The 26,098-nt window shown below is 44.6% G+C and overlaps 1 protein-coding gene across 5 annotated transcripts; it reads right to left on the bottom strand.

Moving 5' to 3' along the window:
* Positions 1-280: 280 nt before the first annotated feature.
* LOC106587347 (hepatocyte nuclear factor 4-beta) lies at positions 281-25,519 on the bottom strand. 5 transcript variants are annotated; one of them, XM_045708221.1, is made up of 11 exons: positions 25,184-25,519; positions 24,937-25,080; positions 21,575-21,671; positions 11,835-11,929; positions 9,132-9,238; positions 8,193-8,348; positions 7,900-7,987; positions 7,599-7,751; positions 2,243-2,533; positions 1,828-1,950; positions 281-1,082 (listed from the first exon to the last, which is right to left on the bottom strand). In XM_045708221.1, coding segments are annotated over exons 1-11 (1,383 nt in total). In that variant the 5' UTR covers positions 25,185-25,519; the 3' UTR covers positions 281-954. The 5 variants fall into 5 exon arrangements, with proteins under 5 accessions (XP_045564177.1, XP_045564175.1, XP_045564176.1 ...); XM_045708219.1 differs by having other exon boundaries at positions 21,575-21,740; positions 25,184-25,517; XM_045708220.1 differs by having other exon boundaries at positions 2,270-2,533; positions 21,575-21,740; positions 25,184-25,516.
* Positions 25,520-26,098: the final 579 nt, after the last annotated feature.

Genomic DNA, 26,098 nt, shown 5'->3' with positions numbered 1-26,098 from the left:
GCAATATCTGACCCTGAACAGTCAGTGAGTGACCCTGGATAACCTGCCAAGAGTTGATCTCAGTCTGAGAAGGTTTGCCTCAAGTGCTCAAAGGGGAAGTGGAACAGTCAGATTTTCTGAACAGGCTAAGTGCGCCCTCTGCAGTTATGTTACATATCCTACACTCACAGTTATCACTGAATTATCAGTATGTAGCCTGTTACAAAGTATTCACACATTAGGCCTACACCCCTACAGAATAAAACCTAACATCTATCCAAAGCAAGAGACACACAACACATTTAGCAGGCTCTACAAATTTATTTTTCATTTATTTCCTTTTTAAAAAAAAAACATTTTTACGAGTAACTTTACAATTTTTAACAGTACCAACATCTGCATGGACATTGATCCTGAAGATAAAAAACATGAAATTGTTCTTACTTCACCACTGCCACATCACTATCATTAATTAACATGCCAACACAACTCACCCAACCATGATCTAATAAAGATAACATACTATTGAGCTGTGGTCTTAATTGATTTGATGATTTTAAAAGAACAATTCCTGATCAATTCTTAATTGTGTGTATCATATTCCCTGTGTGTAATGTGCATTGTGCAAAGGTGGATAAGGGAGAGGATTGGCTGGCTGAGTCAAAGTCTATTTTTGGGTTACTAGTGTCCATGTAACAGCCTCTACTTCATGTTATGTTCATATAGTAGTACGGCCGTATGCAACAACACCACGTCAGGGGTGTCAAACTCATTTTGCCCCAGGGGCCGCATTCGGTCTTCAATGAGGCTCGGAGGGCTGTAGTGAAAATGTGTTGTATTTCCTCGAAGTGGTTAATAGGGAGCCCCCCCCCCAAAAAAATACATTTTCAATTATGTGTGTGTATGTGTGCATGTTTAGACCACACAACTTTTTTCTCCTCTCTGTATAGTAGCTGCTGCTGCTTGGTCTGCTTCTCAGAGGCAGGTGTGGACAGGAGCCATGGGCATGCTGTGGGCAGACTTTATGGGCATGTCTGCCCCCTCTCCATGTCTGTACACCTCAGTGCCCGTCTGTGTGGGCACCAGAGGCACCACTGGCAGAGCTGTTGGAGAGAGACAGCCATCAGACTGGCATTACACACACTGAGACTGAAATTGCATGGCTTTTACTACAGGTCCGTAACAGTACTCTTTCAGGACATTAAGTTAGCGTTGGTGAGCTAATCCCCTAAAAAAAGACACTAAGGTGGTAATTATAGGAATATTAATGATGGGAGACAGACATCAACATCCCTCAGGTGAGCTCAGAGCTGTAGGGACAGAGCCTGACGACCAGGGCTGGTGAGAGGGCCCAGGTTCCTGTGAAGCGAGGCTGGGTTAGAGGGCCTGAAACAAGGGGAGCAGTCTGGGCCATGTGCCCCCTGTGGGGCCAGGCTGGCTCTGTGAGGGTGATAAAACACTGGGGACTGTGAGATCACTGTGTGTTATTCCTCTGTTTGACAGCGTGGGGGCATTACTCAGGTAGTCTCTTCCCACAGCTACTGTGGAGCACCATGAGGCTGGCGAGACAGACTATTACTTAGGAGCACCATGCTGCTTGGTGTTGTGAGGAGATCTCAGTGAAGCAAACCTGTTGACTCAGTCTGGGACACAGGTAGGAAACCAGCGTCTGAGGTTTCACGCACCTGCTGCACCGCTAAATACAGGTGTGTGTGTGTGTGTGTGTGTGTGTGTGTATAAAGGTGTCATGCAAGGTGATTATGATGTATTTGTTTGCTCTAGCTAGCTAATGCATAATAGTACACAATGTATATTGACCTGTCCATGGATGCATTTTGGGGTACTCACAGCTAGGTACAGGTAGGATGACTGATGTGAAGTTGCTAGGCAACCCGACATGGCCTCCTAGCAGGTCCTGAGACAAGGTGTGATCTTGGGGTTGGGGGAACGCCATTACATTTGAGTTAGAACCTGAGGAGGACCAGAGAAGAGAATAGCTGTATACTACTACACTACTACACTGATCCAGTTACTACAACAGCTCAAAGGTTACCCTCATTAAGAATACTCTCAAGTCAGTAATGAGAGTTCACCATGAAACAGTATGATAACAACATAAGTGAAGACACAATGCACAGTGGACAGATTAGATTGTGGGAATTGAAAGTTGACCTATTTTAGGTTTTAATTGTTATTGACCTCTGTTGTTGATCTGTAAGGCAACCCAGTGAAAGTTAGTGGTATTCAGTTTGAGGGTTTTTACTGTAAGTATCTCCCCTCTGGAGTGTACCGTGCCCTGTGCATTGTCTCAGGCCCCCAGTGGCCCCCTCCCCCAGCAGCATCTCCTGCAGCAGGCTGTCCACGCTGGGCTCCCCCAGGAGCCTGGCCAGCTGTAGGGTCTCCACCATCTGCCAGGCCACACTCTGCAGGGGGGGCAGCATCAGCAGCAGCTCCCCAAAACGCCCCCGCTGCTCACAGGTGGCCTCGTCCAGCAGCACCTGGGCCTGGAAACGCAGCCGCCGCACTGTCTGAGGGGCCTCCAGCCCTGGGCAGTCTGAGAGACAGGGGGAGAGAGGTAGGGTTAATACTGCAGAGAGAGAGAGAGAGAGAGAGAGAGAGAGAGAGAGAGAGAGAGAGAGAGAGAGAGAGAGAGAGAGAGAGAGAGAGAGAGAGAGAGAGAGAGAGAGAGAGAGAGAGAGAGAGAGAGAGAGAGAGAGAGAGAGAGAGAGAGAGAGAGAGAGAGAGAGAGAGAGAGAGAGAGAGAGAGAGAGAGAGAGAGAGAGAGAGAGAGAGAGAGAGAGAGAAAAAAATCTAATTGATCCCCTCAAATTTGGAAAATATCACATTTGGTTAAAACTGAAAAAATAACTGTGTTCCTTTGCGCAATATATATCCCCCCCCTCAGAATCCCCATATTACTCAGAGGAGATCTTCCCCACCCTTGAGGAAGAGACGTGCCATTTCCAGGCTAAGGGAAATGTGCTCAACAAATGCGCGCACAGGAACACTACCTGATCTAACGAGCACACGAGGGGACAGCTTTATTACAGACCATACTGTTTCTAACTGTCTTAATCTCCCCCATAGAAACAACAGTGACAGCACCATCAACAAAAACGGAAGGGATCTTTTGCAGCTCTGTAGAAGCCTGGGTCTGTACTTTGTCAATGGTAGGTTACGGAGGAACTCTTTGGGGAGATTCACCTACTGCTCACCTCTTGGCAACAGTACAGTAGACTATATGATCACAGACATTGACCCTTTCTCTCTCTTTCTCAGCTCATTCAGTGTCAAGCCACTAACACCTCTGTCTGATCACAGCCAAATTACATTGTTCCTCAAAAGAATATGAATATGTCATTGAACCAATTGCACTTTATGGCAGTGTGGTGTGGGGTCCACTTGCAAAACAAGATTTCATCAAATGGGACAAACACCCCATTGAAACCCTGCATGCAGAGTTCTGTAAGATTCGCCTACATGTCCAGAGGAAAACTACAAACAATGCATGCAGGGCAGAATTAGGCCAATATCCACTAATAATAAAAACTCAAAAAAGAGCAATTAAGTTTTGGAAACATCTAAAATACAGTGACCCCCTCTCATACCATTACCAAGCCCTGCAATGCCAAGAGCTGAGCAAAGAAAATAGTCCCCTCATCCAGCTGGTCCTGGGGCTGAGTTCACGAACCTGTTCTACTAACACACTGAAGCCTCAGGACCAGAACATCCAATCAATCAGAATAAACCAAATTACAACACTGCCAAAACAAAACGACATTGCTTATTGGGAAACACAAGCACAAACACAAAGCAAAATGCAGTGCTATCTGGCCCTAAATCGACAGTACACCGTGGCTAACTATTTGACCATGGTTACTGATCAAAACCTTAGAAAAACCTTGACAAAGTACAGGCTCAGTGAGCACAGCCTTGCCATTGAGAAGGGTAGACACAGGAAAACCTGGCTCCCTGTAGAGGAAAGGCTGTGCAACCACTGACAAAATGTGAAAAATATAAAACAATTAGAGAGTGTCATTTCCCCAAATTTGAAACCCTTATTAAAGGTTTCAAAGACCTCTCTGATGAGGACAGGCTACCCGTCCTGTTGGGGGAGGACGCAGAGAGCTGTGTGTTGGCAGCGCACTACATTGCTGCCTGCCATAAGTTGAGGGACAGTGTCTGACAGACCAATCAACCTGCACATGTACTCTACTGTATGCTTATTGTTATTGTTGAATGTATGGTTATTTTGACCCTTGGTTATTGTTGTTACTGTTGTCCCCTTGACAATTCTCTTTTTTTTTCTTCATATTGTAAATATCCAAAAAAAGCTTTGGTAATATGTACATTGTTACGTCATGCCAATAAAGCAAATTTAATTGAATTGAGAGAGAGAGAGAGAGAGAGAGAGAGAGAGAGAGAGAGAGAGAGAGAGGAGTCCTCAATCTATACATAATAACCCATAATGACAAAGCAAAAACAGGTTGAAGTCGGAAGTTTAAATACACTTAGGTTGGAGTCATATTTTCCTCCCTCATGATGACATCTATTTTGTGAAGTGCACCAGTCCCTCCTGCAGCAAAGCACTCCCACAACATGATGCTGCCACCCCCGTGCTTCATGGTTGGGATGGTGTTCTTCGGCTTGCAAGCCTCCCCCTTTTTCCTCCAAACATAACGATGGTCATTATGGCCAAACAGTTCTATTTTTGTTTCATTAGACCAGAGGACATTTCTCCAAAAAGTACGATCTTTGTCCCCATGTGCAGTTGCAAACCGTAGTCTGGCTTTTTTATGGCGGTTTTGGAATTTTCCAAGCTGTTTAAAGGCACAGTCAACTTACTGTATGTAAACTTCTGACCCACTGGAATTGTGATACAGTGAATTATTAGTGAAATAATCTGTCTGTAAACAATTGTTGGAAAAATGACTTGTGTCATGCACAAAGTGCATGTTAACAAGAAATTTGTGGAGTGGTTGAAAAACGAGTTTTAATGACTCCAACCTAAATGTATGTAAACTTCCGACTTCAACTGTAGATAGATACCTGTGGTAATGGCAATCAATAATCAATGAACAGCAGCGTAATGGTAGTAATAAATCTAATCAATACTAATTTTAGCAGCAGCGTAGGTGTCAGGGGGAGCAGTAGTTGTTAGCCATTTAACAGTCTTATGGCCATGGGATGGAAGCTGTTTAGGAGTCTTTTGGTTTGAGCTTTGATGCAAAGGTATTGTCTGACGGACAGGAGCATTGAGAACAGTCCATGTCTCGGGTGGCTGTAGTCTTTGGCAATTTTTCAGGCCTTTCTCAGAGACCGTGTGGCATGTACTGTCACACCCTTATCTGTTTCACCTGTCTTTGTGCTTGTCTCCACTCCGCGCCCAGGTGTCGTCCATCTTCCTCATTATCCCCAGTGTATTTATACCTGTGTTATCAGTTTGTCTGTTGCCAGTTTGTTTTGTTCGTCAAGCCTACCAGCGTTTTTCCCCCTGCTCCTGTCTGTTTCTAGTTCCTGTTTTCTAGTTTGATCATTCTGCCTGCCCTGACCCTGCCTGCCGTTTCTGTACCTTGTCACACCACCCTGGATTATTGACCTCTGCCTGCCCTGACCCCGAGACTGCCTGCTGTTCTGTACCTTTTGGACTCTGATCTGGATTACTGACCTCTGCCTGCCCTTGACCTGTCGTTTTGCCTGCCCCCTGTTCTAGTAAAAAACTTGTATTACTTTGACATTGTGTGCATCTGGGTCTTCCCTGAAACGTGATATGTACATCTTGGATGGCTGGGAGCTCATCCCCAGTGATGCGCTGGGCCATCGACACCACCCTCTGTAGGGCCTTCCGGTCGAGGGTGGTGCAGTTGCCATACCAGACAGTGATGCTCTCGATGGTGCATCTGTAAAAGCCTAAGGATTTGAGGGGCCATGCCAAAACGTTTCAGCCTTCTAAGGGAGAAGAGGCACTGCCGTGCTGGTGTGAGAGGACCATGTTAAGTCCTCAGTGATGTGGACACTGAGGAACTTGCTCTTGACCCTCTCCACTGTGGCCCCATCGATGTGGATGGGTGTGTGCACCCGCCCCTGTTTCCTGTAGTACATGATCAGCTTCTTGGTGTTGCTGATTTTGAGGGAGAGGTTGTAATCCTGGCACCACACTTCCAGGTCTCTGACCTCCTCCCTGTAGGCCGTCTCATGGCTGTTGGTGATCAGGCCTACCACCGTCGTGTCAACGGACAAACTTGATGATGGAGTTGGAGTCGTGCGTGGCCACGCAATCATGGGAGAACAGGGAGTATAAGCACACACCGCTGGGGGGCCCATGTGTTGAGGGTCTGCTTGGCGGGTTGAGTAACAGTGGTCTGGGACTTTAACTCCCCTAGTGGCGAAGGAGACGTGTTGAGCATCACCTGTCTTAGTGATGTGGAATTAAAATCACTGGCAACAAGAAAAGCAGCCTCCGGGTGCATTGTTTCTTGCTTGTTTATAGTCTTGTACAGTTCGTCAAGTGCCAGCTTGATGTTGTTGTTGTCTTGAGGTGGAATATACCCTGAGTGTACAAAACATTAAGAACACCTTCTCTTTCCATGACAAAGACTGACCAGGTGAATCCAGGTGGAACTTATGATCCCCTATTGATGTCACTTTTTAAATCCACTTCCATCAGTGCAACTCAATAGTAGGAAGGTGTTCTTAATGTTTTGTACACTTAGTGTATTTAGCAGTCACGATAACAGTTGTAGGTACACAAAGAGCCCTGGGCAGATGAATCCAAGTTGAAGTTTGAAGTCGTAATTGAGGTTATTAACTACCGATCTGATGTATAAAAGATTCCGTCGATCATAGGAAAATGATAAACGCCAAAAGAATCACAAAATAGCAAAGTTGGGTCAGAGCACGTAAGACGGCAGCCATACAGTACGGCGCCATCTTTACATAGAGTACATGAGAGACACATACATGTACAGCCCTGAGACAGAGAGAATGGGAGATTAAAAGAGACAAATCCTCAAGCTGCGGCCCTATGAGAATAGAGAGAGATGGGATTGCTGTGGGGACATTATACAATATAGTTCTTTACTAATTTAAATGCATTATGTGTAATAAACTAAACAGAAATGATTAGAGAAAGGTTAGGTAAAGGTAGTAGGGCAGGGTCACACAGGACAGAGCTGAGCACACGTGCAGATGACTGACTCTGTAGGTAGTCAGTCATCTGTGTCAGACTTGGCCTGATGCTGCTGTGTACTGCTGTGCACTGCTGTGCCAGTTTGGCCAGTCAGTCTGTCAGACCGGTGGCCTGGCTCTGCTGCTGTAATCACCGCCTCAGGCCAACAGGCTGTAAAGTCCAGCAGCCAGTCACCTCTCCCTGCCAGGACCTCGCCCAGATATGAATAGTTTATTTCCAGAACACGATGAAACCAGACCGCCAGGCCAAGACAGGGTGCCAAGGACAGAGCACAGAGAGAGCAGAGACAGTCTCAGGAGAGAACAACTGTGAAATAAAAAGATTCCTGGCGAAAGTCTCTTCCTTTGTCTGAGGACAGAGGAGAGGTGAGAAGAGATGAGGAGGGGCAGGGGCAGGGGGGTGGCTGGTGGCGACCAAAGGACTGACTGACCAGGACTGAAGAAGACTATGGTTTTAAGGCAGGCAAACTCGCTGTCGGTGATGTCCAACTCTCTCAGAGGCTTGACCAGCTCCTCCAGGATCCGGGCAGCCACCCTGGACACCTCCACCTCAGGACCGCTCACTGGGATCACAAAGTAATTACCTGCAAACACAATCCACAAATGAAATACTTATAATATAAGTTAAGTAAAACTGTAAGTATAAATGTATACATTAGGTAAGTCTGCTTTTTCATTCTATAACAAAGATGAGAGCACATCCCAGACTCAGCTGAGATCTATATATTTTACCCAGAAGGATAATGTCATTGTAAGGCAGGGAGCGTCGAGCCACCCCTAGGATGAGGTGTTCAGCAGAGTGGGCTCGTAACAGGGATACCTGCACACAGACAAGACACAGCACAGAGACAACACACAGCAGCCATTACACAGACAGCCCTCCCTGCAACGTGAGTATTCCAACAGCTAGTGATCCAAAACCCAACACAAAGACAGCTGGGCTGAATGTGACCGCCTGCTTAGACAGATGCAGCTCATATGTTCATACAGACACATTAAGTAGGATAACATCCAAAGTTCCATACCCTGTCGTCAACAGGGAGGCTGCAGAACTCGGGGATGCGCTTGGCCCACTGCACCAGCAGGAGGAGCTGCTGCTTCATGGACTCACACACGTCCCCCACGCGCGCTATCTTCTTGGTGTTGATGTCACAGCTCATAGGGGAGGTCAGGGCTGGAAACTGAGAGTGGCACACAATAATGAGAGGTTCCACATTGGCCCTAGGTGTCAGTGTAATGTGAGAATGAAGAGAGGGTTGGAGGAGATGGATGGGGCAGGGTGCAGGGGTGAGATGATGGGTGCTTGGACAATCGTGAAGGGCAGAGTAAGCAGAGGCAGGTAGGGTATTGGGTGGGGGAAAGGTCACTTCAGAGAATGGTGGTAATAGAGAATATAAGGGTGTAAGATGAGAAATAGATTTTGGATGTGTGTTGTTGGTGGGTCTGTCTCTGGAACAATGCTGTTGGATGGTGATCAGAGCCCCTTCAGCACACAGCTCACATTGAGGAGACATTGCATGAAAACTTGACCCAAATGGAAAACAGCCTGGCCAAATTTTGTGGTTCATTTGTCAATCATCCAATTAATTTCTGCCGCATTCCTTTCGCATACAAAGAGGATATCTGGTTGTTATTATGTATTTGAAGCCAATTGAATGCTGGCACACAATCCAAGCCCAGGCACTGCCATTACATAGGACTGCTGTGATCAGATGTGAGTCTCTCTGGGCAATTTGGCAATTTTTAAGAAGTAACTGAATCCAGCCTGCAGCTAGAATCTCCAGGGGACCTTAATGGCCGGCTGTCTAAAGTGCAGCCTGTATCCTCTCCATCTCTAGCCCTGCCACTGCTGTGTTCCTGAGAAACAGATAAGGGGCTCTACTCTGGGCTGGATGGGAAATGGAAGCCTCTGGAGCACTTTGTGGCTGTGAATAGGGAGAGGTTTTATAGTGACAATCTCTTACCTGATGCATGCTGGCCTCTGCCTTTAGCAGTACACTGATTGACAGAGTGCCCAGCCCCTGTCCCTCTCCTCTGCGGCTGCTGATGCGGTCCCGCTCGTTCTGCACAGCTGGAAATAAAAGAATAGGAGGGAGGGAGAGTCCCTGGATTTCTTGTGTTCACTGTTTTACTTGGACAAAGTATACTCAATGGAGGGGTAATGTTGTAATTATAGCACACACCTACACTGAACAGAAATCTAAATGCAACACGTAAAGTGTTGTTCCCATGTTTCATGAGCTGAAATAAAATATCCCAGGAAGTTTCCATTCGCACAAAAGCTTATTTCTCTCAAATGTTGGGCACAAATTTCATTACATCCCTGTTAGTGAGCTTTTCTCCTTTGCCAAGATAATCCATTCACCTGACAGGTGTGGCATATCAAGAAGCTGATTAAACAGCATAATCGATTCATTACACCTTGTGCTGAGGACAAAAAAAGGCAACTTTAAAATGTGCAGTTTTATCACACAACACAATGCCACAGACGTCTCAAGTTTTGAGGAAGCGTGCAATTGGCATGCTGACTGCAGGAATGTCCACCAGAACTGTTGGCAGAGAATTTAATGTTAATTTCTCTACCATAAGCCACCAACGTTGTTTTAGAGAATTTGGTAGTACGTCCAACTGGCCTCACAACCGCAGACAACATGTATGGCGTCATGTGGGCGAGCGGTTTGCTGATGTCAACGTTGTGAGCAGAGTGCCCCATGGTGGCGGTGGGGTTATGGTATAGGCAGGCATAAGGTACAGACAACGAACATAATTGCATTTTATCCATGGCAATTTGAATGCACAGAGATACCGTGATGAGATCCTGAGGCCCATTGTGAGGCAATTGTTTTTTGGTATCTGTGACCAACAGATGCATATATGTATACCCAGGTATGTGAAATCCATAAATTAGGGCTTAATGAATTTATTTCAATTGACTACTTCCTTATATGAACTGTAACTCAGTAAAATATTTGATATTGTTGCATCTTGCGTTAATAATTTTTGTTATACATTTAATTTTGACACTCATCTGTATTGAGACTATTTCAGAGCAAATTCAATTTCCAAATTCCCCATTCGAAGAAAAGTAACATCTCTAATTATCATTCTGATTTTGCCAACATATTAAACCTGACTATGTAATTAGGCAAAGGAAGGCATGACGGGAGGCTGACAGTACAGGGCCTGATGATTGGGATTGTGTCTGACAGAGGAGACTGTCTCATAGTGACCTCTGTGCCTGTGTCATTACAATGGATGACCTCAGCCTGATTTCAGTCTGCTCCACAAAGTCAGACAACAAGCCCCAGTCTGAGAGCAATCAGTCACCACAGCTGACCTCTCAGCAGCCAATCAGGACCCTATTAATCAAACTGGAGCTGCAGAGACAGAGAGAGAGAGAGACCTCTGCCTTGGAGACATGGCCATGGGTGATGATGTCACAAATTAGTCCTCCATGGAGCATAAGTGAAGTGATAGATTGAAAGTGGCTGTGGACATTCAGCAAGGAGAATAGGAGGAGTACAATTAATGATCGTTGTCAAAAATGGTTTGTTAGAATTTGTTGTCCGCATTAATGTACAATTGAAACACATTACACCAAAGGCTTATACACATTTTCAAAATGGCATGTTCTGATATTTTCTGGCATAGCTTTGCTGTTTCTTAAATGCTATTTGAGTGGTCTGCAAAATTAATACGGCAAATGTTTGAATCTTTCTCTCTGACCATCACTAAGGGGGCTCAGCTCAGCTTCAGTTTCTCTCTTACGTAACATTCCTCTGGAATGAGGGCTCAGCAAAGATAAGTATTTCTCTCTTGGAAAAGCCAGAGCAAATATTTGCCCATGCTCTGCCATGTTAATTATTCATGTGAAGGGCCATTCATGGATCCTCTAATCCCGTCTCTCTCTCCTGGTTATCTGCTGCAGCCAGTGGAAGATAAGGTCTACAGTGCACACTGCAAACAGCCACTCACTCAGTATTGCTCAAGAGAGCGGCATGTTGATCTTGTTGCTTTTCCCCCACAGTAAGAGGCGCATACACTCTTAGAAAAAAGGGTTCCAAAAGGGTTCTTCGGCTGTCCCCATAGGAGAACCCTTTTTGGTTCCAGATAGAACCCTTTTGGGTTCCATGTAGAGGGTTCTACCGGGGCCCAAAAAGTTTTCTTCAAAGAGTGCTCCTATGGAATAGCCAAAAAACCCTTTTAGGTTCTAGATACCCCTGCACATCGACTCGGTACTGTTACCCCATGTATTTATTCTTTGTGTTATTAGATTTCTAATATTCTGTTGTTTATGAAGCATGTGACAAATACAATTTGATTTGAAATAGTACCTTGTAGACTATACCCCACTCACTACTCCTGCCTGAGCCTCCACTACCCACCCCCGTCTGGCGTGCCTGGCAACCCCAATTCCCCCCTTGGCGTTGGACATGGTTATGTAATGTGGGTAAATATTGTGATTTGTCAACTTGCATATATGCTTATGGCTTTAAAAACAAAATGCTGTGTGTGTATGTGCGTGTGCGTGTGTGTGCTGGTAGGCTTTAAAATATATATATTTTGAATTAATAATGTGGCAATGAATTGTGTAATTACTTTGTAGTGTGGTGCCATACAGTATGTAAAATCTATGTCATGATTAAACAAAAAAACATCTCTCTCACCTTCCTTTCTCATGCCTGCTTGGAAACATTTCCGAAGCCTGCAGTAACGGCATTGGTTCCTCTTGTCTTTGTCCACAACACATTGTCTGCTGAACCTGCCGCCCCCCACACACACACACACACACATACGCACACAATTAGATACACTTCAATACAAGACAACAGTTGTAAGATTCTGTATCGCACAATCAGACATAAGTCTCACACTATGGGCTTCTGTAATTGTGATGGTGTCAGATCAGTGCTGTACAATTTCTGTGTTGTGGGCATACACATGTTCAGACAGGCTCCTAACACTTAGTTCCAGACATATAGCCACCTTTCATAGAAACCTGCGAAATGACAACTCCTATAGTCTATACAGTGTGGTAAAATTGACTTCTCACATGTAAGAGAGTAAAACTCATCACACCATTGACTTGGAGTCTTCAATCACTGTATTAAGGTTATTTTCTCTTTGTCTGAACAAAACCTAGATACTATGACACAGAAGTTGGCTTTCTATTCTTGGCCAATGCAACTCTCATACTTTTCACTTCACAATGGATGTGGCTGAGAACCGTACCACCAGAAAAAGTTATCAGTTATTGAGATGGGGATTGAACACTGTGAAAGAAAGTACTTTACCAGAATTTCAGCTAAAAAAATTGACCAGCTGCCCTAGTCGTTGGCAGTAAATTTGTCTCTATATTGTCATGTGGGTCGGAGGTGGACAATAGTGAGCATAATAATAATTCCAATGATCTGCAGTTCTAACAGAACCTTGGTGGTATCTCAAATGCAGTCGTCTGGGAATCCGTAGGCGAGCGAGTAAACTCCCACTACCATCCGTTCTTCTTGCTAACGTGCAATCATTGGAGAAAAAAAATTGATGACCTACGATTAAGATTATCCTAACAACGGGACATCAAAAACTGTAACATCTTATGTTTCACGAGACGTGGCTGAACGATGATACGGACAATATAGAGCTAGCAGGATTTTTCATGTATCGGCAGAACAGAGACGCTACCTCTGGTAAGACGAGGGGTGGGGGTGTGTGTCCATTTGTCAATAACAGCTGGTGCGCGATGTCTAATATTAAAGAAGTCTCGAGGTATTGCTCGCCTGAGGTAGAGTACCTTATGATAAGCTGTAGACCACACTCTCTCTACCAAGAGAGTTCTCATCTATATTATTCGTAGCCGTCTATTTACCACCACAGAACGAAGCTGGCACTAAGACCGCTTTCAACCAACTGTATAAGTCCATGAGCAAAGACGAAAATGCTCACCCAGAAGCGGCACTCCAAGTGGCCGGGGACTTTAATGCAGGCAAACTTAAATCAGTTTTACCAATTTTTTACCAGCATGTCACATGTGCAACCAGAGAAAAAAAACCCTAGACCACCTTTACGCCACACACAGAGATGCATACAAAGCTCTCCCCCGTCCTCCATTTGGCAAATCTGACCATAATTCTATCCTCCTGATTCCTGCTTACAAGCAAAAACTGAAGTACCAGCGACTCGCTCAATACGGAAGTGGTCAGATGATGCGGATGCTACTCTACAGGTCTGTTTTGCTAGCACAGACTGGAATATGTTCCGGGATTCATCCAATGGCATTGAGGAGTACACCACCTCAGTCATCGGCTTCATCAATAAGTGCATCGACGACGTCATCCCCACAGTGACTGTAAGTACATATCCCAACCAGAAGCCATGGATTACAGGCAACATCTGCATCGAGCTAAAGGCTAGAGCTGCCGCTTTCAAGGAGCGGGACTCTAACCTGGACGCTTATAAGAAATCCCGTTATGCCCTCAGACAAACCATCAAACAAGCAAAGCGTCAATACAGGATTAAGACTGAATCCTACTACACCGGCTCTGACGCTCGTCGGATGTGGCAGGGCTTGAAAACTATTACGGATTACAAAGGAAAACCCAGACGTGAGCTGCCCAGTGACGCAAGCCTACCTGACGAGCTAAATGCCTTTTATGCTCGCTTCCGAGGCAAGCAACACTGAAGCATGCACGAGAGCACCAGCTGTTCTGGATGACTGTGTGATAACGCTCTCGGTAGCCGATGTGAACAAAACCTTTAAACAGGTCAACATTCACAAAGCCGCTGGGCCAGACGGATTACCAGGACGTGTACTCAAAGCATGCGCGGACCAACTGTCAAGTGTCTTCACTGACATTTTCAACCTCTCCCTGTCTGAGTCTGTAATACATACATGTTTCAAGCAGACCACAATAGTCCCTGTGCCCAAGGAAGTGAAGGTAACCTGCCTAAATGATTACCACCCCACCAGCATGTCCAGAGACACTGTACCAGCACCCCAGCATACCCCTGTCTGCACATTATGCCCTGAATCTATTCTACCACGCCCAGAAATCTGCTCCTTTTATTCTCTGTCCCCAACGCACTAGACGACCAGTTTTGATAGCCTTTAGCTGTACCCTCATCCTACTCCTCCTCTGTTCCTCAGGTGATGTGGAGGTTAACCCAGGCCCTGCGTGTCTCCAGGCACTCTCATTTGTTGACTTCTGTAATCGAAAAAGCCTTGGTTTCATGCATGTTAACATCAGAAGCCTCCTCCCTAAGTTTGTTTTACTCACTGCTTTAGCACACTCCGCCAACCCTGATGTTCTTGCCATGTCTGAATCCTGGCTTAGGAAGGCCACCAAAAATTCTGAGATTTCCATACCCAACTACAACATTTTCCGTCAAGATAGAACTGCCAAAGTGGGCGGAGTTGCAATCTACTGTAGAGATAGCTTGCAAAGTTCTGTCATACTTTCCAGGTCTATGCTCAAACAGTTCGAGCCTCTAATTTTAAAATGAATCTCTCCAGAAATAAGTCTCTCACTGTTGCCGCCTGTTATAGACCCCCCTCAGCTCCCAGCTGTGCCCTGGACACCATATGTGAATTGATTGCCCCTCATCTATCTTCAGACTTCATTCTATTAGGTGATCTAAACTGGGATATGCTTAACACCCCAGCACTCCTACAATCTAAGATAGATGCCCTCAATCTCACACAAATTATGAAGGAACCCACCAGGTACAACCCTAAATCTGTAAACATGGGCACCCTCATAGATATTATCCTGACCAACTTGCCCTCCAAATACACCTCTGCTGTTTTCAATCAGGACCTCAGCGATCACTGCCTCATTGCCTGCATTCGCTATGGGTCCGCGGTCAAATGACCACCCCTCATCACTGTCAAACGCTCCCTAAAACACTTATACGAGCAGGCCTTTCTAATCGACCTGGCCCGGGTATCCTGGAAGGATATTGACCTCATCCCGTCAGTCGAGGATGCGAGGTCGTTCTTTAAAAGTAATTTCCTCACCATCTTAAATAAGCATGCCCTTTTCAAAAAATGTAGAACTATGAACAGATATTGTCCTTGGTTCACTCCAGACCTGACTGCCCTTGACCAGCACAAAAACATCCTGTGGCGGACTGCAATAGCATCGAATAGTCCCCGCGATATGCAACTGTTCAGGGAAGTCAGGAACCAATACACACAGTCAGTCAGGAAAGCAAAGACTAGCTTTTTCAAACAGAAATTTGCATCCTGTAGCTCTAACTCCAAAAAGTTTTGGGACACTGTAAAGTCCATGGAGAACAAGAGCACCTCCTCCCAGCTGCCCAATGCACTGAGGCTAGGTAACACGGTCACCACTGATAAATCCATGATAATCGACAATTTCAATAAGCATTTCTCTACGGCTGGCCATGCTTTCCTCCTGGCTACCCCAACCCCGGCCAACAGCTCTGCACCCCTCGCAGCAACTTGCCCGAGCCTCCCCAGCTTCTCCTTCACCCAAATCCAGATAGCATATTTTCTGAAAGAGCTGCAAAACCTGGACCCGTACAAATCAGCTGAGCTAGACAATCTGGACCCTCTCTTTCTAAAATTATCCGCCACCATTGTTGCAACCCCTATTACCTGTCTGTTCAACCTCTCTTTCGTATCATCCGAGATCCCTAAAGATTGGAAAGCTGCCTATATCCATCCTGCCCTGCCTTTCTAAAGTCTTCGAAAGCCAAGTTAATAAACAGATCACTGACCATTTCGAATCCCACCCTACCTTCTCTGCTGTACAATCCGGTTTCCGAGCTGGTCACAGGTGCACCTCAGCCACGCTCAAGGTACTATATCATAACTGCCATCGATAAAAGGCAGTACTGTGCAGCCATCTTCATCGACCTGGCCAAGGCTTTCGACTCTGTCAATCACTGTATTCTTATCGGAAGACTCAATAGCCTTGGTTTCTCAAATGACTGCCTCGCCTGGTTCACCAACTACTTCGCAGACAGAGTTCAGTGTGTCAAATCGGAGGGCCTGTTGTCCGGACCTCTGGCAATCTCTATGGGGGTACCACAGGGTTCAATTCTCGGGCTGACTCTTTTCTCTGTATATATCAACGATGTCCCTCTTGCTGCGGGTGATTCCCTGATCCACCTCTACGCAGACGACACCATTCTGTATACATCTGGCCCTTCTTTGGACACTGTGTTAACTAACCTCCAAACGAGCTTCAATGCCATACAACACTCCTTCCGTGCCTCCAACTGCTCTTAAACGCTAGTAAAACCAAATGCATGCTTTTCAACCGTTCACTGCCCACACTCGCCCGGCCGACTAGCATTACTACTCTGGACGGTTCTGACCTAGAATATGTGGACAACTACAAATACCTACGTGCCTGGCTAGAATGTAAACTCTACTTCCAGACTCATATTAAACATCTCCGATCCAAAATCAAATCTAGAATCGGTTTTCTATTTCGCAACAAAGCCTCCTTCACTCACGCCGCCAAACTTACCCTCGTAAAACTGACTATCCTACCGATCCTCGACTTCAGCGATGTCATTTACAAAATAGCTTCCAATACTCTACTCAGTAAACTGGATGCAGTCTATCACAGTGCCATGCGTTTTGTTACCAAAGCCCCTTATACCACCCACCACTGCGACCTGTATGCTCTAGTCGGCTGGCCCTCGCTACATATTCGTCGCCAGACCCACTGGCTCCAGGTCATCTATAAGTCTATGCTAGGTAAAGCTCCACCTTATCTCAGCTCACTGGTCATGATAACAACACCCACCCTCCTTTGGCCTCCTTTCCTTCCAGTTCTCTGCTGCCAGTGACTGGAACAAATTGCAAAAATTGCTGAAGCTGGAGACTTATATTTTCCTCACTAACTTTAAATGTCAGATATCTGAGCAGCTAACTGATCGCTGCAGCTGTACATAGTCCATCTGTAAATAGCCCACCCAATCTACCTACCTCATCCCCATATTGTTTTTATTAACTTTTCTGCTCTTTTGCACACCAGTATCACTACTTGCACATCATCATCTGCTCATCTATCCCTTCAGTATTATTGTAATTACTTCGCTACTATGGCCTATTTATTGCCTTACCTCCTCACGCCATTTGAACACACTGTATATAGACTTTCTTTTTCTTTCTATTGTGTTATTGACTGTACGCTTGTTTATTCCATGTGTAACTCTGTGTTGTTGTTTGTGTCGCACTGCTTTGCTTTATCTTGGCCAGGTCGCAGTTGTAAATGAGAACTTGTTCTCAACTAGCCTACCTGGTTAAATTAATGTGAAATATTTTTTTCCTTTTTTAAACACTTTGGCACTCAGGTCGGTAGTCATGAAGTGCTTTGAAAGGCTGGTCATGGCTCACATCAACAGCATCCTCCCGGACACCCTAGACCCACTCTCATTCGCATACCGCCCCAACAGATCCACAGATGACGCAATCTCTCTCGCACTCCACACTGCCCTTTCTCACCTGGACAAAAGGAGCACCTATGTGAGAATGTAGTTCATTGACTACAGCTCAGCGTTTAACACCATAGTGCCCATGAAGCTCATCATCATGCTAAGGACCCTGGGACTAAACACCTCCCTCTGCAACTGGATCCTGGACTTCCTGACGGGCCACCCCCAGGTGGTACGAGTAGGCAACAACACATCTGCCACACTGATCCTTAACACTGGGGCCCCTCAGGGGTGTGTACTTAGTCCCCTCCTGTATTCCCTGTTCACCCACGACTGCGTGGCTAAACACGACTCCAACACCATCATTAAGTTTGCTGACGACACAACAGTGGTAGGCCTGATCACCGACAACGACGAGACGGCCTATAGGAAGGAGGTCAGAGAACTGGCAGTGTGGTGTCAGGACAACAACCTCTCCCTCAATGTGAGCAAGACAAAGGAGCTGATCGTGGACTACAGGAAAAGGCAGGCCAAACAGGCCCCCATTAACATCGACAGGGCTGTAGTGGAGCGGGTCGAGAGTTTCAAGTTCCCTGGTGTTCACATCACCAACAAACTATCATGGTCCAAACATACCAAGACAGTCGTGAAGAGGGCACGACAAAACCTTTTCCCCCTCAGGAGACTGAAAAGATTTGGCATGGGTCCCCAGATCCTCAAAAGGTTCTACAGCTGCACCATCGAGAGCATCCTGACCGGTTGCATCACCGCCTGGTATGGCAACTGCTCGGCATCTGACCGTAAGGCGCTACAGAGGGTAGTGCGAACGGCCCAGAACCCCACTGGGGTCAAGCTTTCTGCCATTCAGGACCTATACAATAGACGGTGTCAGAGGAAAGCCCATAAAACTGTCAGAGACTCCAGTCACCCAAGTTATAGACTGTTTTCTCTGCTACCGCACGGCAAGCGGTACCGGAGCACCAAGTCTAGGACCAAAAGGCTCCTCAACCACTTCTACCCCCAAGCCATAAGACTGCTGAACAATTAATAAAATCGCCACCGGACAATTTACATTGACCCCCCTCTTTTTTGTACACTGCTGCTACTCGCTGTTTATTATCTATGCATAGTCACTTCACCCCCACCTACATGTACAAATTACCTCAACTAACCTGTACCCCCGCACACTGACTCGATACCGGTGCCCCCTGTATATAGCCCCGTTATTGTTATTCTTATTGTGTTACTTTTTATTATAACTTTTTATTTTAGTCTACTTGGGAAATATTTTCTTAACTCTTCTTGAACTGCACTGTTGGATAAGGGCTTGTAAGTAAGCATTTCACGGTAAAGTCTACACTTGTTGTATTCGGCGCATGTGACAAATAAAGTTTGATTTGATTTGAAATGACACCCTATTTCCAATTTAGTGCCTTATTAATATGTCTCAGGTCAAAAGTAGCGCACTATATGGGGATCCAGCCTGGTCTCATAGACTAGACGTAACAGAATAATTGTAAATCCGGGACACTGAAATTAGTATGATACAGTATGTTACATTTGGTATGGTTACATAAGACAGATGGTTACTTAAAGTAGGGTGGTTGGTCGAGGTGGATGGGTGGGTGTATAATGCAAACGTCTAGAAACCAATAGGTTGCGAGTTTGAATCTCATCACGGACAACTTCATCATTTTAGCTAATTAGCAACTTTTCAACTAAATACTTTTTAGCTACTTTGCAACTACTTAGCATGTTAGCGAACCCTTCCCCTAACCCTTTTAGCTAACCTTTCCCCTAACCCTAACCTTCACCCTTTTAGCTAACCCTTCCCCTAAACCTAGCCCTTTAACCTAGTCCTAAACTTAACCTTAACCCTAACCTTCACCCTTTTAGCTAACCCTTCCCCTAAACCTAGCCCTTTAACCTAGTCCTAAACTTAACCTTAACCTTAACCACCAAGTTGTAATTGGCCCGTGCAACCCAAGGCTTGATACCAGCATAAACAGAAACCCTCTTAAACCTAACCACCAACCCCTAGCTTATGCTAATGTTAGCCACCTAGCCACCTAGCTAGAATTCATCTCATATATTTAGCAAATTCATAACATATTGTACGTTTTGCAAATTCGTAACATATAATATGAATTGTAATTCGTAACATATAATACTAAATGGGTGATGGACATCCACAAATGAATACATACAGTTGAAGTCTGAAGTTTCCATACACTTAGATTGGAGTCATTAAAACTCATTTTTCAACCACTCCACAAATTTCTTGTTAACAAACTATAGTTTTGGCAAGTCGGTTAGGACATCTACTTTGTGCATGACACAAGTCATTTTTCCAACAATTGTTTACAGACAGATTATTTCACTTGTAATTCACTGTATCACAATTCCAGTGGGTCAGAAGTTTACATACACTAAGTTGACTGTGCCTTTAAACAGCTTGGAAAATTCCAGAAAATTATGTCATGGCTTTAGAAGTTTCTGATAGGCTAATTGACATCATTTGAGTCAATTGGAGGTGTACCTGTGGATGTATTTCAAGGCCTACCTTAAACTCAGTGCCTCTTTTCTTGACATCATGGGAAAATCATAAGAAATCAGCCAAGACCTCAGAAAAATAATTGTAGACCTCCAATACTTGGGAGCAATTTCCAAACGCCTGAAGGTACCACGTTCATCTGTAAAAACAATAGTACACAAGTATAAACACCATGGGACCACGCAGCCGTCATACCGCTCAGGAAGGAGACGCGTTCTGTCTCCTAGAGATGAACGTACGTTGGTGCAAAAAGTGCAAATCAATCCCAGAACAACAGCAAAGGACCTTGTGAAGATTCTGGAGGAAACAGGTACAAAAGTATCTATATCCACAGTAAAACGAGTCCTATATCGACATAACCTGATAAGCCGCTCAGCAAGGAAGAAGCCACTGCTCCAAAACCTCCATAAAAAGCCAGACTACGGTTTGCAACTGCACATGGGGACAAAGATCATACTTTTTGGAGAAATGTCCTCTGGTCTGATGAAACAAAAATAGAACTGTTTGGCCATAATGACCATCGTTACGTTTGGAGGAAAAAGTCAGAGGCTTGCAAGCCGAAGAACATCAACCGTGAAGCACGGGGGTGGCAGCATCATGTTGTGGGGGTGCTTTGCTGCAGAAGGGACTGGTGCACTTCACAAAATAGATGGCATCATGAGGAGAAAAATTATGTGGATATATTGAAGCAACATCTCAAGACATCAGTCAGGAAGTTAAAGCTTGGTTGCAAATGGGTCTTCCAAATGAACAATGACCCCAAGCATACTTCCAAAGTTGTGGAAAAATGGCAACAAAGTCAAGGTATTGGTGTGGCCATCACAAAGCCCTGACCTCAATCCCATAGACAATTTGTGGGCAGAACTGAAAAAGCGTGTGAGCAAGGAGGCCTACAAACCTGACTCAGTTACACCAGCTCTGTCAGGAGGAAAGGGCCAAAATTCACCCAACTTATTGTGGGACGTTTGTGGAAGGCTACCCAAAATGTTTGACCCAAGTTAAACAATTTAAAGGCAATGCTACCAAATACTAATTGAGTGTATGTAAACTTCTGACCCACTGGGAATGTGATGACAGAAATAAAAGCTGAAATAAATAATTCTCTCTACTATTATTCTGACATGTCACATTCTTAAAATAAAGTGGTGATCCTAACTGACCTAAAACAGGGAATTTTTACTAGGATTAAATGTCAGGAATTGTGAAAAACTGATTTTAAATGTATTTGGCTAAGGTGTATGTAAACTTCCCACTTCAACTGTACCATACGAACCGAACCGTTACATATCATATCAAATGGAGTGTTGCGGATTTATTTACAGAATAATACGAAATGCTCTGAGAACAGGTTGGATCAGATAAAAAAATAGGGCAATATATTGTGAATAGGGTGTCATTTGAGATGTAGTCCTCTTTTTCAGTGACCTGTGTGGTGATGAGTCTCACCTGCAGGTGTAGGCGTGGTTCTTCCTGACGCTCCTCCTGAAGAAGCCCTTGCAGCCGTCGCAGCTGGAAGCACCGTAGTGTTTACCTGTGGCCCTGTCTGCACATATTGAACACACGCTCCCATTGGTCTGTGGCAGCAGAGGGGCAGGCTCTGGCATCATCAACTCTGCCAGTCAATCACAAGAAAAGTATTGAGATTCATACACTACAGCACACTGGAGGTCTGGTGTGTAGCTACTGCATGTGCTCAATTGACTCTTGACACTTGGGGACAGACATGCGAGGATATATATTACTGATGACCTCAGGCTAACATTAGAAAGCTTTGGAGATGCACAATGGAATATGGGTCTTGTAGGACACTGTTCTACTTTTACAGAGCAGCCCCCATTGCTGATGAATAAGTTAACATCTCCGAGCCTTGCTAATAAGCCCCAACAGCGTCTGCAGAGAGCGGATCACTCAGCTGAGAGATTGTCAATGCTGTGTGACAGCAGATAAGCACGATTACAGAGCGAATAATTAATCAACGCCATCATCAACTAAGGTGATTAATGAATCCCTGTTCATTCCACCTCTGTGAAGGGAAATAACCTTGTGCTGCACATAAAAACGCACAACTTTCAAAGACAGAAATGTGTTGATTGTGAGCTGATAGGGCTGTAAGAACAATGGCAGAGTTGTGTTGATCCCCAGGTCTGATGAGGTTTGGAGGGGGTAATAAAAGCAGGGTTATAGGTAGAGATATCACTGCTGTATGTTGCTGCCAGACTCACAGGCCCTCAGAGGACCACTGCTGCTTATTACTCAGAGGAAGAGGAAACTCCCCATTTAATTAAAGCAGATTCAGGTCAGTGGCAAAGACAAAGTCCACTGGCTAATTTTACACTGGGAGCTCCGTTTTAATTCAATCTCCCTCAGTGTTGCTCTAAATTGTGTCCTGTCAGTGTTGGATCGCTGCAGGATTGTCTCTCTTAAAACCACTGACCGTCAAATATACTTTGTTGGTGTAGTGTTTGTGCAGTCACAGGGACAATGCCCCCAGGCTGTAATGTATTTAAATTGCACACTTAGAGTTGGGAGACTGAGCAGCCAGGGATAACAATTTAACATGGAGAATGCTTTCTGTGGTCAAAGATCAATTCGATTGAATTAAGAGATTAGAATACATCTGCCACACAGCTATCTGCCTTGGAGAGCAGTCTGCTGGTAAAGCATCTCCTTAAAAGTGCCAAAGAAAGGACCTGATTCAGCAGAACAGACTCCTAATGATGATAATGATAAATTCAAATTAGATTATAAGGGAAAGCAGAGGAGGGAGGTCTTTAGATCACTCTCAGTATTGCCGGGAGTAATGCCCGTTGTATTCACAGCATTTTGTGGAATGAGAGCTGATGTCATTGTATCCATGCCATGAGAAAATTGTCTTACAAATTCCTGTGTGCATGAGAGCTACAGTGGCAACAAAAAGTATGTGAACCCTTTGGAATTACCTGGATTTCTGCATAAATTAGTCATACAATTTGATTTGATCTTCATCTTAGTCACAACAATAGACAAACACAGTGTGCTTAAACCAATAACACACAAATTATTGTATTTTTCTTGTCTATGAATACATAATTATGAATACATAATTTAACATACACAGTGTAGGGTGGAAGAAGTATGTGAACCCCTAGGCTAATGACTTTTCCAAAAGCTAATTTGAGTCAGGAGTCAGCTAACCTGGAGTCCAAACAAAGAGATGAGATTGGAGATGTTGGTTAAAGCTGCCCTGCCCTATAAAAAACACTCACAAAATGTGAGTTTGCTATTCACAAGAAGCATTGCCTGATGTGAACCATGCCTCGAACAAAAGAGATCTCAGAAGACCTGAGATTAAGAATTGTTGACTTGCATAAAGCTGGAAAGGGTTACAAAAGTATCTCTAAAAGCCTTGATGTTCATCAGTCCACGGTAAGACAAATTGTCTATAAATGGAGCAAGTTCAGCACCTTTGCTACTCTCCCTAGGAGTGGCCGTCCTGCAAAGATGACTGCAAGAGCACAGTGCAGAATGCTCAATGAGGTTAAGAAGAATCCTAGAGTGTCAGCTAAAGTCTTACAGAAATCTGTGGAACATGCTAACATCTCTGTTGACGAGTCCATGATACGTAAAACACTAAACAAGAATGGTGTTCATGGGAGGACACCACGGAAGAAGCCACTGCTGTCCAAAAAAAACATTGCTGCACGTCGGAAGTTCGCAAAATAACACCTGGATTTTACACAGCCCTTCTGGCAAAATATTCTGTGGACAGATTAAACTAAAGTTGAGTTGTTTGGAAGGAAGGAAAACACAACACTGTGTGGAGAAAGAAAAGGCACAGCACACCAACATCAAAACCTCATCCCAACTGTAAAGTATGGTGGAGGGAGCATCATGGTTTGGGGCTGCTTTGCTGCCTCAGGGCCTGGACAGCTTGCTATCATCAACGGAAAAATGAATTCCCAAGTTTTCAGAATATAAGGCTATGTTTCCGCCAATTGAAGCTCAACAGAAGTTGAGTGATGCAACAGGACAACGACCCAAAACACAGAAGTAAATCAACAACAGAATGGCTTCAACAGAAGAAAATATGCCTTCTGGAGTGGCCCAGTCAGAGTCCTGACCTCAACCCGATTTAAAATGCTGTGGTATGACCTCGAGTGGTTCACACCAGACATCCTAAGAATATTGCTGAACTGAAAGTTTTGTAAAGCTGAATGGTCCAAAATTTGTTCTGACCATTGTGCAGGTCTGATCCGCAACTACAGAAAACTTTTGGTTGAGTTTATTGCTGCCAAAGGAGGGTCAACCAGTTATTAAATCAAAGGGTTCACATACTTTTCCACCCTATACTGTGAATGTTTACACGGTGTGTTCAATAAAGACATGAAAACGTATAATTGTTTGTGTGTTATTAGTTTAAGCAGACTGTGTTTGTCTATTGTTGTGACTCAGATAAAATTTTATGACCAATTTATGCAGAAATCCAGGTAATTCCAAAAGGTTCACGTACTTTTTCTTGCCACTGTACATTGTAAAATGCTGAGAGTACTTTTTAAAACCATGTTCTTCCAAGGGCACTATGTCTCTTATGCAAGCCTGTTTTTTTCCCATCTGAATGGAAAGAACAGGTTTTAAAAAGTTACCAAGATCTACTCATGAATTTGAACCTATAAAAATGAATGGATATTCAATATTTTATATTATTTGAATGTCCTTTGAATGTCATACAAAAACCCTCCCTCAAATGTCAGACCAGTGTTTTGGTATTGTTGTGCACCAGTCTATGAGTGAAAGACAGACAGGTAAAGGTGTCATTATACCAGACGTACCTGTCTCTACAGGAAACACCCTGAGGTTGTCAAACTCCAGCATGGTGTAGGAGGGATCAAGGGTGGTGCTGTAATCTGTGGTGTCCAGATCCAGCACGTTCCCTGACAGCTTCATGGTTCTGGTCACTGCTTCAGGAGGCCACACTAGGCCCAAAACAAAAGTCTGATTTATATGAGCAAAGGAACCAAAACAGGCTGCTGCACGACCTTCCTCTTCAGTTCACCACTCTGTTCCAAAATTACCCACTTTTTCAGCACAATCACTTAATTCCTCTGTGTCTTCCTGATTGTCTAGCTGAGGTAAATCAATGTGTTGTCATTCTGTATGACGCTGCTATTCCTCCACTCGTCACAGGCCTCCAAAGTCCTGGTTCCTTTTAGATTCTTCCTTTTCTCATCCCAGTATTCCTGGCAGGCAGTTCTTACTCAGATTGTATAACAGAACAAGTTATCCAGTATGTATTTAGCTGGTAGCTAATGTTCCAATCAGTGTGACAGATCCCAAACGGCCTTCCAAAGGAGGGAAAGAGAGAGACACTGAGATTTGGCCCACTGTCTGTTTGCGACTCTCTTATCAGAGTAGAGTATAATAAAGGTGAGGGTTCAGATCTAGGCAGGTAAACATGACTCACTGGGAAGAGAAAAAACAGCCGATACAGTCAAGGAGCTACCTTATCTTAATCACTTTTACGGCTGAGGAAAAAAGGACAGCAAAAACTAAAGTATATGACCTGATCAAAGGTCATCATTACAGTGTGTTATCAGTTACTGCAGGTCAGTTGAGAATTCAAGGTATTTCAGTACCGTTGATCAATGTTTGATATTTGTAATTTCAGTAGACTTCTATGGACAAAAGATGCCAGATTCTCAAGTTTGTGTGTTATTGTAACTGGATGAGAGAGAGTGCCATATTTCACCACTGGGGGCAGAGTTTGCTAGTTCAACCGGTCTGCACTCTCCTCTGTTTCACAACGGGGAGGGGCTTCTTTCTTCACCTTTGCCCATGTGGGGAGCATGCCATCAGCTGTTTGGAGGTATTGATCAGAGGTAGAGTGATAACGTGTTTGCAAATAAAACTATACCTCCCCTGGGCCCCTTTATACAGATAGTGAATGCACTGTAGATAGCCTTTCTCTCTGACTTGTCTCTACATAAAACACAG

Source organism: Salmo salar, chromosome ssa26 (assembly GCF_905237065.1).
Source record: "Salmo salar chromosome ssa26, Ssal_v3.1, whole genome shotgun sequence".
In the NCBI taxonomy this organism is placed as follows: Eukaryota; Metazoa; Chordata; class Actinopteri; order Salmoniformes; family Salmonidae; genus Salmo; species Salmo salar.
Note: the sequence above shows the minus strand (reverse complement) of the source record. Positions and strands in the feature narration are given on the sequence as shown.